The sequence below is a fragment of the Littorina saxatilis genome, linkage group LG6 (genome assembly GCF_037325665.1).
Source record: "Littorina saxatilis isolate snail1 linkage group LG6, US_GU_Lsax_2.0, whole genome shotgun sequence".
Lineage (NCBI taxonomy): Eukaryota > Metazoa > Mollusca > Gastropoda > Littorinimorpha > Littorinidae > Littorina > Littorina saxatilis.
This window is the reverse complement of record NC_090250.1, coordinates 54,025,255-54,039,682: the sequence shown is the minus strand read 5'-3', so window position 1 is coordinate 54,039,682 and position 14,428 is coordinate 54,025,255. Positions and strand designations below refer to the sequence as shown.

General features: G+C 39.3%; 1 protein-coding gene across 1 annotated transcript in view; it reads right to left on the bottom strand.

Annotated features, from left to right (window-relative positions):
• Positions 1-4,398: 4,398 nt before the first annotated feature.
• The window catches only part of LOC138968050 (glutamate receptor-like), a 108,330-nt gene continuing 98,300 nt past the window's right edge, over positions 4,399-14,428 (bottom strand). The window contains exons 16-19 of the mRNA XM_070340613.1: positions 12,886-13,000; positions 9,803-9,940; positions 9,231-9,335; positions 4,399-7,594 (exon numbers count right to left, since the gene is read on the bottom strand). Coding sequence (XP_070196714.1) covers positions 7,538-7,594; positions 9,231-9,335; positions 9,803-9,940; positions 12,886-13,000 — 415 coding nt within the window. The 3' untranslated portion in view covers positions 4,399-7,537. The remainder of the gene's footprint in view (positions 7,595-9,230; positions 9,336-9,802; positions 9,941-12,885; positions 13,001-14,428) is intronic.

Sequence of the window (14,428 nt, the reverse complement as noted above, 5' to 3'; positions counted from 1 at the left end):
ATTGTGTAAACAAATTCCATCTCACACGGCATAAATAAATCCCTGCGCCTTGAATATGTGCGCGATATAAATTGCATAAAAAAAATTCCCTGCGCTTAGCTAGAACTGTACCCACGGAATACGCGCGATATAAGCCTCATATTGATTGATTGATTGATTGATACACGATCGATTAATGAAATTGGTTGTACGAGCATGTACTTTTTCTTTCCACGTGGTTTGCTTTTTTTGGGTTGTAATCTTTTCACAAACAACACACGAGAACGTAAATCAAATCTCTGCACTTTTTTATTGTTGTTGTTGTTGTTGTTGTTGTTGTTGTTGTTGTTGTTGTTGTTGTTGTTTTCATTGTTGTTGTTGTTGTTGTAATCTTTTTACGAACAACACACAACAGTAAATCAGCTCTGATAAAGACTGTACAGATGATGGTGGCACGCCTGTTTTTTTTTTTTTTTTTTACATTTAGTCAAGTTTTGACTAAATGTTTTAACGTAGAGGGGGAATCGAGACGAGGGTCGTGGTGTATGTGTGTGTGTGTGTGTGTGTGTGTGTCTGTCTGTCTGTCTGTGCGTGTGTGTGTGTAGAGCGATTCAGACCAAACTACTGGACCGATCTTTATGAAATTTGACATGAGAGTTCCTGGGAATGATGTCCCTGGACTTTTTTTCTTTTTTTCGATAAATACCTTTGATGACGTCATATCCGGCTTTTTGTAAAAGTTGAAGCGGCACTGTCACACCCTCATTTTTCAATCAAATTGATTGAAATTTTGGCCAAGCAATCTTCGACGAAGGCCGGACTTCGGTATTGCATTTCAGCTTGGTGGCTTAAAAATGATTTGATGACTTTGGTCATTAAAAATCTGAAAATTGTAAAAAAAATAATTTCTTTTTAAAACGATCCAAATTTACGTTCGTCTTATTTTTCATCATTTCCTGATTCCAAAAACATATAAATATGTTATATTTGGATTAAAAACAAGCTCTGAAAATTAAAAATATACAAATTATGATCAAAATTAAATTTTCGAAATCAATTTAAAAACACTTTTATCTTATTCCTTGTCGGTTCCTGATTCCAAAAACATATAGATATGATATGTTTGGATTAAAAACACGCTCAGAAAGTTAAAACGAAGAGAAGTACAGTAAAGCGTGCTATGAAGCACAGCGCAACCGCTACCGCGCCAAACAGGCTCGTCACTTTCACTGCCTTTTTCACTAGCGGCGGACTACGTTCACTTTCATTCTGTGAGTTCCACAGCTTGACTAAATGTAGTAATTTCGCCTTACGCGACTTGTTTTTGGTTGTAATCTTTTCACGAACAACACTCGAGAACGTAAATCAAATCTCTGCACTTTTTCATTGTTGTTGTTGTTGTTGTTGTTGTTGTTGTTGATGTTGTTGTTGTTGTTGTTGTTGTTATTGTTGTTGTTGTAATCTTTTTACGAACAACACACAAAAGTAAATCAGCTCTGATAAAGACTGTACAGATGACGGTGGCACGCCTGTTTTCTTTTTTTTTCTTGTTTTAGTTTTAGTACAGTGGCAGCTCTCCAAAGCGCGAAGGTTCTCTAACTACTCCAGCTAAATGGAAATGCTATCGAACATACTGACGAACATAAAAGCCCATCTACCGTGATGCTTTAACCAAAAGCATTATATACCAGTTATTGTTATATTGGCACGCCCTGCTTGGGTAAAACTTGAACAGATACATCCATTATCACTTTTGCTATGACAAACGCATAATTAGGCAATTTATTTATTTATGAATTTCTTTCCTTCTTTATTAATTAATTGATTTATTTATATAATACTACATCGATTTAAACACAAAATGTATCTATTTATTAATGTATCTAATTGTTTATGTCTGTAGTTATATATTTATTTATGTATATATTGATTTATTGGTTCGTTTATTTTTCATTTATATATTCATTTAACTACAAGAGCTTCACAACAGTTTGATATGTAAACATATCACTGTTAAACATATTTGCATGATCTTGGCTATATTTCATGAGACCATAATTTGGTGCGAACTAAAAATATTAAGTGTAGAACATGATATTAAACCATTGAACAAAAGGGAAACAATGCAAGCACTCATTTACTTAGCAATAGTCGTGAACACACAAAGGCAACCAATGCACATTCACCTCTTCACATGCCGTATATAAACAGAAGAAAATTCAAAAAACAAGAAAATTACTTCTTTTTTTCATTGTTTTTTTCAAACAATTTTTTTTCAAATAATTACAAATAACAATATTGCATACAATGAATTAAATACAACTTATAGAGTACAACAAGCTAAGTTTATAAACGTGTGGTTTTTTTTGTTCCTGGAACACTCACACAAGAAAATTACTGTTGATTTGAGGATGCAGATAATGTTTGTGTGCATGTGTGTTTGTGTGTCGCATGTGCGCGTGTGTGTGTGTGTGTGTGTGTGTGTGTGTGTGTGTGTGTGTGTGTGTGTGTCAGTGTGTGTATATGTCAGTGTGTGTGTGTGTGTGTGTGTGTGTGCGTGCGTGCGTGCGTGCGTGCGTGCGTGCGTGCGTGCGTGCGGGCATACATGCGTGCGTGCGGGTGTGGGACAGAGACGAATTATAATGCGCAGGGGATAAACGCCACTCAGGACAAAACAGGAACAGATCAGGGGCGATAAGGGAGCGGGAGACTAGGGGCGTAACCGTTTCTATCCACCCCATCTCACAACCATTGTACCAAAGTCCAAATGTTATCGGACATTTCGGCATTACAACAGCGAAACAACCACCAGAGGCAGACAGTGTTCCTGATGGCTAATGGCTTTTGCGAAATAGAAAATTCGACAGTGTTTGCGTGACATGCCGTCTCCCATGCCCCTATCCCCCATCCCCTCCCCCCCACCCCATCCCCCACCCCTCCCCATCCCTCACACACACACACACACACACACACACACACACACGCAGCTGACCTGTTGCATGCACACCGCAATCAAGTGGTCGCGTTGAGGGATTGTGTTCCTTCAGACCTGGCTTCATATTTACCGAGAATAAAGAGGGATCTGAGATCTTAACACGGTCATCTTATTCACATTTGGTCATTGTTTAAATATGTTTTGTGGTTGTTGTTTTGTAGTCTTGGTGACTGTTATAGCACGCTTTTCCTTATGGTTGTTTTACTGTCGATGTTCGGTATTCTAATTATTGTGACATTCCGAAATTGTACTAATCAAATCTACTTATGATACTAATTTAAAGTTTGTCAAATATCAAAACCTAAACTGTTATATACAGCCACCCAAACAGTTATCTTGGCCACTTTTGTTTTACAATGGAAATAAGGGACATACAGGAATAAACAGATGAATACGATAGACAGTCAGACAGACAGACTGAAACACACACACACACACACACACACACACACACTCACTCACGCACACACACACACACACTGAAAAACACACCGAAAAACAGCCCAACCGAGCAGCAAACACACAGACAGATTCTACTCCCAACAAACGACAGAGACGATATTTCACAGAGACACAGGGCCTGGCTTCTCACACCCGTGCGTGCTTGGAGAGCTGTTGGGGTAATATTTGCCAGAGTCTCAGACCCGAACGAGACGTGAGCGAGAGGTTAAGGCAGTGCCAGTCTTTGATCGCCGAGACCAGCGCGAGAAGAGATCAGCCAAATGGAAAACGAAGGGTCGGGTAATAACCCGTTTTGATACCCTCCAATAGGCGGCTTGTCCCGGGAAATAGTTTCTTGTTGAGCTGACCCGTCCCCCCAATGTCTGCGTCAAAGTGAGATGGGGAATGGTGTGTAGGTTTAGAAGGGGGGGGGGGGGGGGGGATGGTATATTTCTCTTTTGGTCATTATAAGCACAAATAAAAAAAAACAGCGAGACTGCTAACGTTCCAAAATTCTGAATAAAAAAACCCCCAGAATTGTAGGTTATTGGAACGTTTAATTATTGACAAAACAATACGTCACAATAATTATATAATGTCAATAATTAAACGTTCCAATAACCTACTATTCTTGTTATGTTTGACAGTTTTATCTTCGACGTACTTTGTATCACTGAGGTATTGCTTTCGTCGATCTAAAGGCATAAGGAAACAACTATATTTTTGTCATTGGTATCGTCGACTAACATTTTATCATTGGTGCTTTGTGTGTGTGTGAACAAAGCATTATGACGTAATCGCCCTTTGACCATTAGCATATCATTAATATATGTTTCGTGTTTGTCTCGAATCATACACAGCCACGCACGCACTCAAAACACACACACACACACACACACACACACACACACACACACACACACACACAACCAAACGAATGTATGTGCATATACGGGCAGTTGGGGGAAAACATGCAAATGTTGTATTTCTTTATTCGAGTTTTTTATCATTGAAGTTTCAAACATCTTAAACATCAATACAAATAAGAGAATAGTTATGTACAATATGTGACCCTCCACCACGGAATGAGTCGCATGTCACCTTTGCATGAATTTCATATTTTTACATTTTCCTAGAGAGTTTGTTATGCTCTATCCAGTGGTGAAAACCGTCTTAGAAAAGAGCGAAAACTGTTTGAGTTATCAGCCTGTGACTAAGGTGACCCTAACACTGTTACCAGACACTCCCCAGACTTGTATTAAGCCTAGCGCAGAACCGCGCGAGGTGACATGCGACTCATTTTATAAACAACAGCAAGGTATCTGCTCATAGTATGTGTGTATGTGTGTATGTGTGTGTGTGTGTGTGTGTGTGTGTGTGTGTGTGTGTGTGTGTGTGTGTACGTGTTTGCGTGTGTGTGTTTGTGTGTGTGTGTGTGTGTACGCGCGTGTGTGTGTGTGTGTGTGTGTGTGTGTGTGTGTGTGTGTGTGTGTGTGTGAGCATGTATGTGTATTTGATCAAGCTTTACAATAACTGCTTTTTCACGTGACCTTGTCTGCGGGTATTGCTGTGTTTAGCAAAATAATTACAAATTACAGTGTTCGATTTTGAAGAAAATATTTCTCCCAATTGGAAAGTGCACTTTAGAAGAAGATTACAGTTTTTACAAGCTTTGGAGGAATGCAACAACTACAAAAATGCAAAAAAGTATCCAGTATTTCCATGAGGATAGAATATTTTAGAAGCGGCAGAAAATGCTGAATACTGATACATCAAAGACTAACATGACAAAAAATAAGGGGTACAGAAAATTAACTTAATTCGGTGTTACCAATCAAATGACAGAAACTCTTCCCGTTCCCCTCTCACATGCGCACGTTTAAAGACAATATTCACTTCTTTTATTTAAAATATGCGATCACTTACGAATATTTTGAGATGCTCTTTATTAAGTGCAATTAAACATCTATTTTTCTGAGTTTCGATATTGACCATATTATTTCATATTGAAATTTAGTTTCGATGTGTGGTGTTGCCTCAAATCATGTTTTGGGGATTCACATTCTGTTGACTTCATTGCAACAAATTCTCATGTTTGTATTAATCAGTTACTTGCGAAAATGTAGTTGTTAAATGTTACATTGTTAGTTATAATAGAGTAAAAGAAAAAAAAGGCAATGATTTTCAATAGACTGGTGCTGCTCACAATTTGATTCCTGTCCATTTGTCACACCAGAAAGTGATACCTACAGGGCGCAGGATAAATTCATCCAAAAGAAGCAAGAATGGAATGCCTAAAACCTAGTTTGCTGTGATAATAAGTACAAAAGCAGCACACACACCATTCTGCAAGCTTTGTTCCTTTCTTAGCAGTAAAACCACTGGAAAACAGAAAAAAATGCACTGTACTGGACATAAAACTGGTCCCCACAAAAGAAAACATGTTTTACGATGGGAATGCAAAGGCGTAACTAATTAGTACACACATAATTAGTACACTGCTGAGGCGCGCTAATCTAAGTGAGAATACGTGTAAGAGTACAAATGTGACTAAGTAAAAACACTAGGTATACGAAACATCTGAAAAATGCAACAGGAACATTACAGTCAACTTCATACCTAAATGCAACTTGTAAAGAAAAGATATTATGTACATAATATAAACACGTCACGTGCACATTTGTATGCCGTGCATAACAAGAGTTTATGTTTTCAAGTCAGTCTTTAAGATATATGATCTGATTTTCTTCCCAGACATATCCCTGGCCTATACGAAATGAAAAGAGATGCAAAAGAGATACAAATCCGTCTTGGCTAGTCGCCTGCATGGTTCCCATAAAAGGGGAATAATCATGTGCATACAGATTTCAGTTTTAAGCAAGTTCCTCCCCACACACACACACGCACTTACGCACACACATACACACAGAAACATAAACACAGACACACACTCACTCACACAGACACACCCATACGCTCACACCCATACGCTCACACATACGCTCACACACACACACACACACACACACACGCGTACGCACACACACACACACACACACACACACACAAGAAGACATGTTTAAAACATTTACACTGATTGTTTTTTTGCGTATATAAACGATACATTCCTTCCAACAAATTGTAATCGTTGCTCTTGATCAGTAATGACTAATGGTGGATAATTCTTTCAAGTCTTCCAACAACTGATTGTTGTGGGGAAATGCATTTCCCAAAATTGAATGGGTTTGGTTTGTGACCTTTTATACTCAATGGTCTGTGGTCTGTACCTCAAACCTGTTGTCCTTTATAAACCTGTTGTCATTTATAAACCTGTTGTCCTGTATAAACTTGGTGTCTTTTATAAACTTGTTGTCCTGTATAAACCTGTTGTCCTTTATAAATCTGTTGTCCTTTATAAACATGTTGTCCTAAACCTGTTGTCCTGTATAAACACGTTGTCCTTTATAAACCTGTTGTCCTGTATAAACCTGTTGTCCTTTATAAACCTGTTGTCCTGTATAAACATGTTGTCCTTTATAAACCTTTTGTCCTTTATAAACATGTCCTTTATAAACCTTTTGTCCTTTATAAACCTTTTGTCCTTTATAAACATGTCCTTTATAAACCTTTTGTCCTTTATAAACATGTCCTTTATAAACATGTTGTCCTTTATAAACCTGTTGTCCTGTATAAACCTGTTGTCCTTTATAAACCTGTTGTCCTTTATAAACCTGTTGTCCTTTATAAACCTGTTGTCCTTTATAAACCTGTTGTCCTGTATAAACCTGTTGTCCTTTATAAACCTGTTGTCCTTTATAAACCTGTTTAATTGTAGCATTTTAGCGTGGGAGAAGGGCAAAACACCGACAATTATTCCTAATCACCAAACACTTCTTCACGATGAGGGAAAAGTAACGACAAGGACCTTTACAACTTGCGAAGATTGACAACATGTTTAATGGCATTTTAACAAGGTTTTGAAAGAGAAACATCCTATTAACATCCCTGATCTGTCATGTTCACAACACAACCCAGCATTTGATACAGTTTGACAAATTCAATTTACGAATGCAACACTTCATGTTAAGCTGAAGAAGATACAGGAGACAGTGGTCTCTGTCGTCATACAACAGTCTGTGTACTTGAACGCGGTCTCCCGTCGCAAGCTGTGTACGTAAACTGGAAATACAGAAAAGATACAAGTTATGCAGCGAAATCAAACTTGGACTCAATTAGGAAAGCAAGCAACGTAACAAACACTACTAAGACATACGATTATTTATTGTTCATACAATTAATTACAATGGATTGTCAGTCACAATCAATAGGATTTGAGCAAAAAAGAAGAATGCTAAAAACACAAGGAATCTGTACTCATTAAGACAAAGACAGCACAATTAAGAAGTTACATTTTTGCCTTTGGGGGCTTTTTCATGACAACATTAAGGAATATGACTGGAAAAGGACCCCCAGCGGGTTAGGGGGAGTCCCATATTGGTTGGGACGAGAAAGAATTTACCCGATGCTCCCCAGCATGTCGTAAGAGGCGACTAACGGATTCTGTTTGTCCTTTTACCCTTGTTAAGTGTTTCTTGTATAGAATATAGTCAATTTTTGTAAAGATTTTAGTCAAGCAGTATGTAAGAAATGTTAAGTCCTTTGTACTGAAAACTTGCATTCTCCCAGTAAGGTAATATATTGTACTACGTTGCAAGCCCCTGGAGCAAATTTTTGATTAGTGCTTTTGTGAACAAGAAACAATTGACAAGTGGCTCTATCCCATCTCCCCCCTCCCCCCGTCGCGATATAACCTTCGTGGTTGAAAACGACGTAAAACACCAAATAAAGAAAGAAAGACTGGAAAAGGACTACGCTTGTTGATGTGATTGTTCCCTTGTTCTCCCTTCAGTTGCCGCTCAATATTGCTTTTGCTTTTGTATTCCCGAATTTTTTCTTGAAAAAGTACAAGGGAAAACTTCACTTCTTAATTGTGCTGTGTTTGCCATGTGTTCATATATCTTCGGTCTTTAACAGTATTTGTCTCACCAGCTGTAACTGTTCTTCTTTTTTTTTAGAGACAAACAGAATAGAAGAAATACGATGTATATTCGACCATCACTTTAAACTTACAGCTGGTTGTTTATTCTAATAAGTTTATTTTTAATGCACGAATGGATGACTGAATTAAACACAACGTTTGATCAGAAATACAGTCACTGTATAGTACTTGCTAATGGCAACCCTTCGGGTGTTGCTTAATCTTAAAACACTAATTGACGCAGACAGAAACAAAGGATGAAAAACAAAATTAGCAAAGGGATGTGTACGCTAACGAACAACATTTAGCATATAATTATATGTTTGTCAACAGAAAACTGTGTTTCTCTTGCTCTTCTTGGGAAGGGGAGAGAATGACATTTGCCTCAATCGGTCTACTAACAACATTTGTCATACATATTTGCGAACAAAAAACTGCGTCTGTTGCTTTTCGGGAAGAAGATAATTTCCTTATCTCACTTCTCTACCAACAGCAACACTTGACATGCAAACTTGCCAAAACTAAAATGCGTCTTTGATTTTCTTCTTGGGAGTTGTAAAAGCGAAATCACCCTGTATGGGGCGGAATAAAACAACACTTGACATGCACACTTGCCAACAGTAACCTGCGTTTACGATTTTATTCTACCCCACAATTCAGAAAACATATGCAGGTTGACCAATCAAAGGGAGGGGGGGGGGCAAAAGGCAGCCTGGACATTGAAAGACGTATTGACTGGCTGTTGAACAGTTGGCGAAAGGAAGGGAAGCAACTCACTGTGCCTGTGTTGCGTAAAGGTGTTCTCTGCCCCTGCGACTCGTCGTCTGAGTGACCGCTAATGGAAAGTCGGAACTTGGACCGCGCTTCTGACCCAAAAGATATCTGTAATGAAAAAGTATTGTATTTATTCATTTGTAATATCATTTTTATTTATTCAACTATTTCTTCATTCATTATGTATTTACTTATTTATTTATCCGTTTTTTCTCTATGTAACGGGATATAGCATGTGAGCGCTCAGGCAAATGTGTTGCATAAGAAAATAATATCTATATAAACGTGATGAAAAATATAAATACAAACGGCTCAACTAGATATGCAAATGGTATAGTATTGCATTGTATTGTATTGTTTTGTATGGTATTTTGTTGTATTGTACCGTATCGTATTGTATAGTAATGTATTGTATCATATTGTATTGTATAACATATATAACAGCTACGCACGTTTCGTCTGCGGGAGTCGACCTTAGTTTTGTATTGTATTTCATTGTACGGTACAGTATTGTATTGTAATGAATAGTATTATTTTGTTTTGTATGATATAACATGTATATAACAGGTACGCACGTTTTGTCTGCGGGAGTCGACCTTTGTCTTGTAGAGGAACTCGAGGACGACGGAGATGACGGAGAGAGCCAGGCCGGCCACCAGGATGTAGAAGATACCCGCCACCTTGGACAGGGTCAGGGCGTTGTCCGTGCTATCCTGAAGTGACCATAAGATTTACCCTTGAAATACAAGTTTTCCTCCTAACCCCTGCTCAGATAGTTGTACAGTCAAAGCAAAAACAAAATAAAACTAAACCAACAAATACATCAATTGTGGTTCATGTATCTACACTAATTATGTGCAGTGTACTATCTGCATTCACAAAAGGATTAACACAATGTTGAAAACGCATTGTTAATTTAATGTTAGATAACACTCATGTTGAGACACAGACACATATACACAAAAACACACGCACAGACAGACAGACACAGACAGATACACAGACAGACAGACACAGACAGATACACAGACAGACAGACACACACAGAGACTGACACACACACATACACACACACACACACACACACACACGCAAACACACACACACACACACACACACACACGCAAACACACACGAAATCAGGTGTGATATTATAGTACTAAGACGATAAAACAGTAAGGGACTTAATCTTTGTAACAGATAAGATAACAGTGAGGCAAAATCCGATCAGAACTATCCCCTTGTCACATACATGAATTAAATAGATTGACTAAGCGAGACATTTGTGCAAAATAGCAATTGCTGAACTTATTTATTCATGAATCAAATATGTGCCTAATTAATTCATGTGCATGATCGCGTTTCTTCTTTGTTTAATCTCATACGTGCTAAAAGGCAACCATAATGGACGGTTCCCCGCACAGGGCCGGACTAGGCTAAGAGGAGGGGGGGGGGGGGGTGTGTGCCAGTGGTGGTCCAGGGGGATGTTGGGGGTCAGGGGGCGAAGCCCCCTTAAGCTGATGGGTAGGTCATATTCTGAGATAGGAAAATGGTCGCTTCTTGCATGCAACGGCATAAAATAAACAATAATACAAAATGTTTCAAATAAGTGAGGTGCATATTTAGGCTGGGGGGGGGGGGGGTTTGCGCAACCCCCATAACCCCCCCCCCCCCCCCCCGGTAGTCCGGCCCTGCCGCATGTGTGTGTGTCTGTGTGTGTAAATACGTGCCCGTGCTTGTGGGTGTCTAGACTGCCAAACCACCCCTTCCCTTGAAGAGTGACGGAAAGGGACGCAACTCGAACTGTCTGTCAACCGAACTCTACCACAATTACGAGGCATTGACCCAAACACACGGCGGCGTGTATGCGGTGGCTGGCAGCGTGCAAACATTGCAATGAGAGACATTGTCCACTGTGTGAATAGGGCATTAGCATCGCAGCCACATCCCCTGTTGTTCGGCGTTGCAGGATGGTTACAGACATTGTGAAGCCATCGTTGTTTTGTTATGTTTTGGAAGACGCTATAATGTGCCTTTCAATCATAAAACAATAAGATTATATAACTCACTTGGATCCATAGTTATTATTTAACTGTTTTCTACTTTAGAGATGTATATACTTATGGATGTTCTGATGGATTTATATTTCCACAATAACCTACCATTCTTGTTCTTTTATTCTGAATTGTGTAACGATAGCAGTCTGTCTGGTCTGGATTTTTTTGGGTCAATGAAATGTTCAGTAAATTTCCCATTTTCGTTTTATTTCAGACATTATGCATACATCCTGGGACCGTAGCTGACCTTTTCAGGCACATGAACCATTCCTTATGTCATTATCCATTATTATTTCAGAAAGCGTGATTGACATTTACGATGAAGTTAGTGTTTTGTTGTATTTAGTTCCAACTGTTTTCTGGAAGCGAGCCACGCTGATTCATTATAAAGACAACAACGTGCCATCAATCATCGGAGACAATATCTTCTAGGCCAGAAATCCAACTCGTGTTAGAAATCATCACTTGTTAGAGATCAATTTCCTGTTAGAAATCAAACGCCGGAAACTGACTGAACAACGTCGTTCTCTCCTCCCACATTGAAAACCTGTGTTTAGGCATCCCACAATTCCCGCTACTCTGTCTCCTCTGCCCTGCAGGCAGGAGTCGACCTCATTGTGTTGAATGCGATCTTTTGCAATTTGTGTTGCAACCATAGCTGTGATTGATGGGGAATCTATAAGAGGGTTCCGGGAGAGCGCAGAGGTAATCGTGGACTCTGTTGCAACGATGCTTCTAACTGCAAAGCCATTCCGTCTCGAATGTTGGGGCAAGACAGATGCAATTCTATACCTTCATTAAAAACAGAATAAGTTCAAATGTGTTCTGAATTACTGAGCCACTAGTTGTGTGAGTTAGCTGTTTATATATCTAAAACGTAACTCTGGTATGACATTGTTGTTGTTGTTGTTGTTGTTGTTGTTGTTGTTGTTGTTGTTGTTTTTCTTCCCTGCAATATATATTTTAAGCATAACAAGCACACACACGAGCACTGTCAACCCGTCACTCGACAATGTAGTGAACAAAACATAAATATTCCACGTTGCATTGTAGGTATCGCCTTTCCAAACCCATGGCAAGCCATCACATATACCATTCTCATCTGTCCAGGCGTCTACGCAGCCAGGATACGAACATCCATGTACTTGGACAGTTACAAAACATCAAAGGCCTGACTTCTTTGTGTGCAATGTGAGATTTTCGTTTGAAGAACATTGCTATCAGATACAAATACATTCGTCACAGCATGTTCCTCCTGTACAACAATCAGCTAGGTATATATGTTTGTTTGGCCAGTGAAGGGATGTAAAAGCCTGGGTAGGTCTACGACTGTGGGAATAATCTCTTATGATAAGAAGGATGGTACCTTTAAAGATAAAACTGATTCACAAAATAAAGAGTGGAATGGCACTTACAAGAAAACTCAAAATACGTCAGAATCGATAGCAAACTAGACCCAGTGATGGTACCTTTAACGATAAAACTGATTCACAATGAATGGCACTTACAAAAAAACTCCAACATAACGTCAGAATCGATAGCAAATGAAGACCCAGAGAGACAAAGTCAACGTAAACAAGTAGAAACAAGCTACAAACTACTTTTGTCTTGGCGGTCTCCTGCGGACACTCGCTCATCTCAAACCACCAGTACTTCTTCAGTTGCTCCAGCTCGCCGTGTTCCCGCAACTCCAGGATACTCAGCGTCAAGCGGTCCCTGTATGCACAGATAGGCACATTTTGGGAAATAATTTGAAGGGACGTGACACACTAACAATCAATCCTGGAATTAAGATTAATAATATATTTTTTTTAAATACACACACACACACACACACACACACACACACACACACACACACACACACACACACACACACACACACACTCATTTTTGCTCTCTTTCTGAAAGAATATGTGACCCTCCACCACGAAATGAGTCGCATGTCACCTCGCGCTGTTCTGCGCTAGGCTTAATATAAGTCCGGGGAGTGTCTGGTAACAGTGTGAGGGTCACCTTAGTCACGGGCTTATAACTCAAACAGTTTTCGCTCTTTTCTGAAACGGGTTTCACCACTTGATAGAGCATAAAACACTCTTTAGGAAAATGTAAAAATATGAAAATCATGCAAAAGTGACATGTGACTCATTCCGTGGTGGAGGGTCACAAATGCCAAAAGCAGCACCGGAAACAAAAACATCTTAAAAACCAAAAACAAACTGTTATATTTCAAAACCCAAAACAGGCAGAAACACGAAGAAACACAACCAAAAACAATCCACATGAACTTAAACTTCCCTTGTTCTTTGATATGTGAATATTTTCAAAAGATTTAGAAATTTATCACAAGTTTGGCAATAACGGCAAGGCGAACTTTTTTTTCTAAAATCTACTCTCAAAAGGCGTGTTGTTATTAATTCTCCGTACCTTGTGTCTCAATGCTTCTTACCGTATACTCTTTTTGAACACGATCAAAGTCTTATCGAATTTTGTGATTCTGTACTTGCTGTGGAAAAAATCCCCCCCCTCCCCCTTTCCTTCCCCACCCAACCTCTTCCTCAACCAATGAGAGGGGGAAACAACTCCTTCAACTTGAGCAAAACAGGATTTGAGCATCTATCTTCGTTAGACAAAAAACAATGTCGAATCTTGCAGAAATTGCATCCTACACGGAATGTAGAATGATATTATACTCCGGTAGATCAATCAAGATTTGGAGGGTCGACACGCAAGACATGTATTCCAAACTGGGAACAAACAATCTTACATTGACGTAGCAGAAATATAATTATGGCCTACTGAAAAAAAAATTCAGGATCACTGCAGACACACAATGTGTATGTGTGAGGGTATGCGTGCGCGGGTGTTCATTTCAAATTGAATTTGTGTTTTTGTTTTAACAAAGCCAGCCAAGCTCCAGAGCAGCACATTTATTTGTTCCACTCTTCGCAAACTGATAACGAAAAACAACTGAAACATTCACCTGATGTAACAGTACATCTCTCCCAAAAGCTGCTTCAGAGGTCAAACGCTGTACATGAAAGCAAGCATCCAAAGGAATGTGCCAACGGGGATCCTCTCTCCCCCCCCCCCCCCCCTATCCACCCCCGAGCCAGTCAAACAGCTTTGCACAAAAGCGTACAC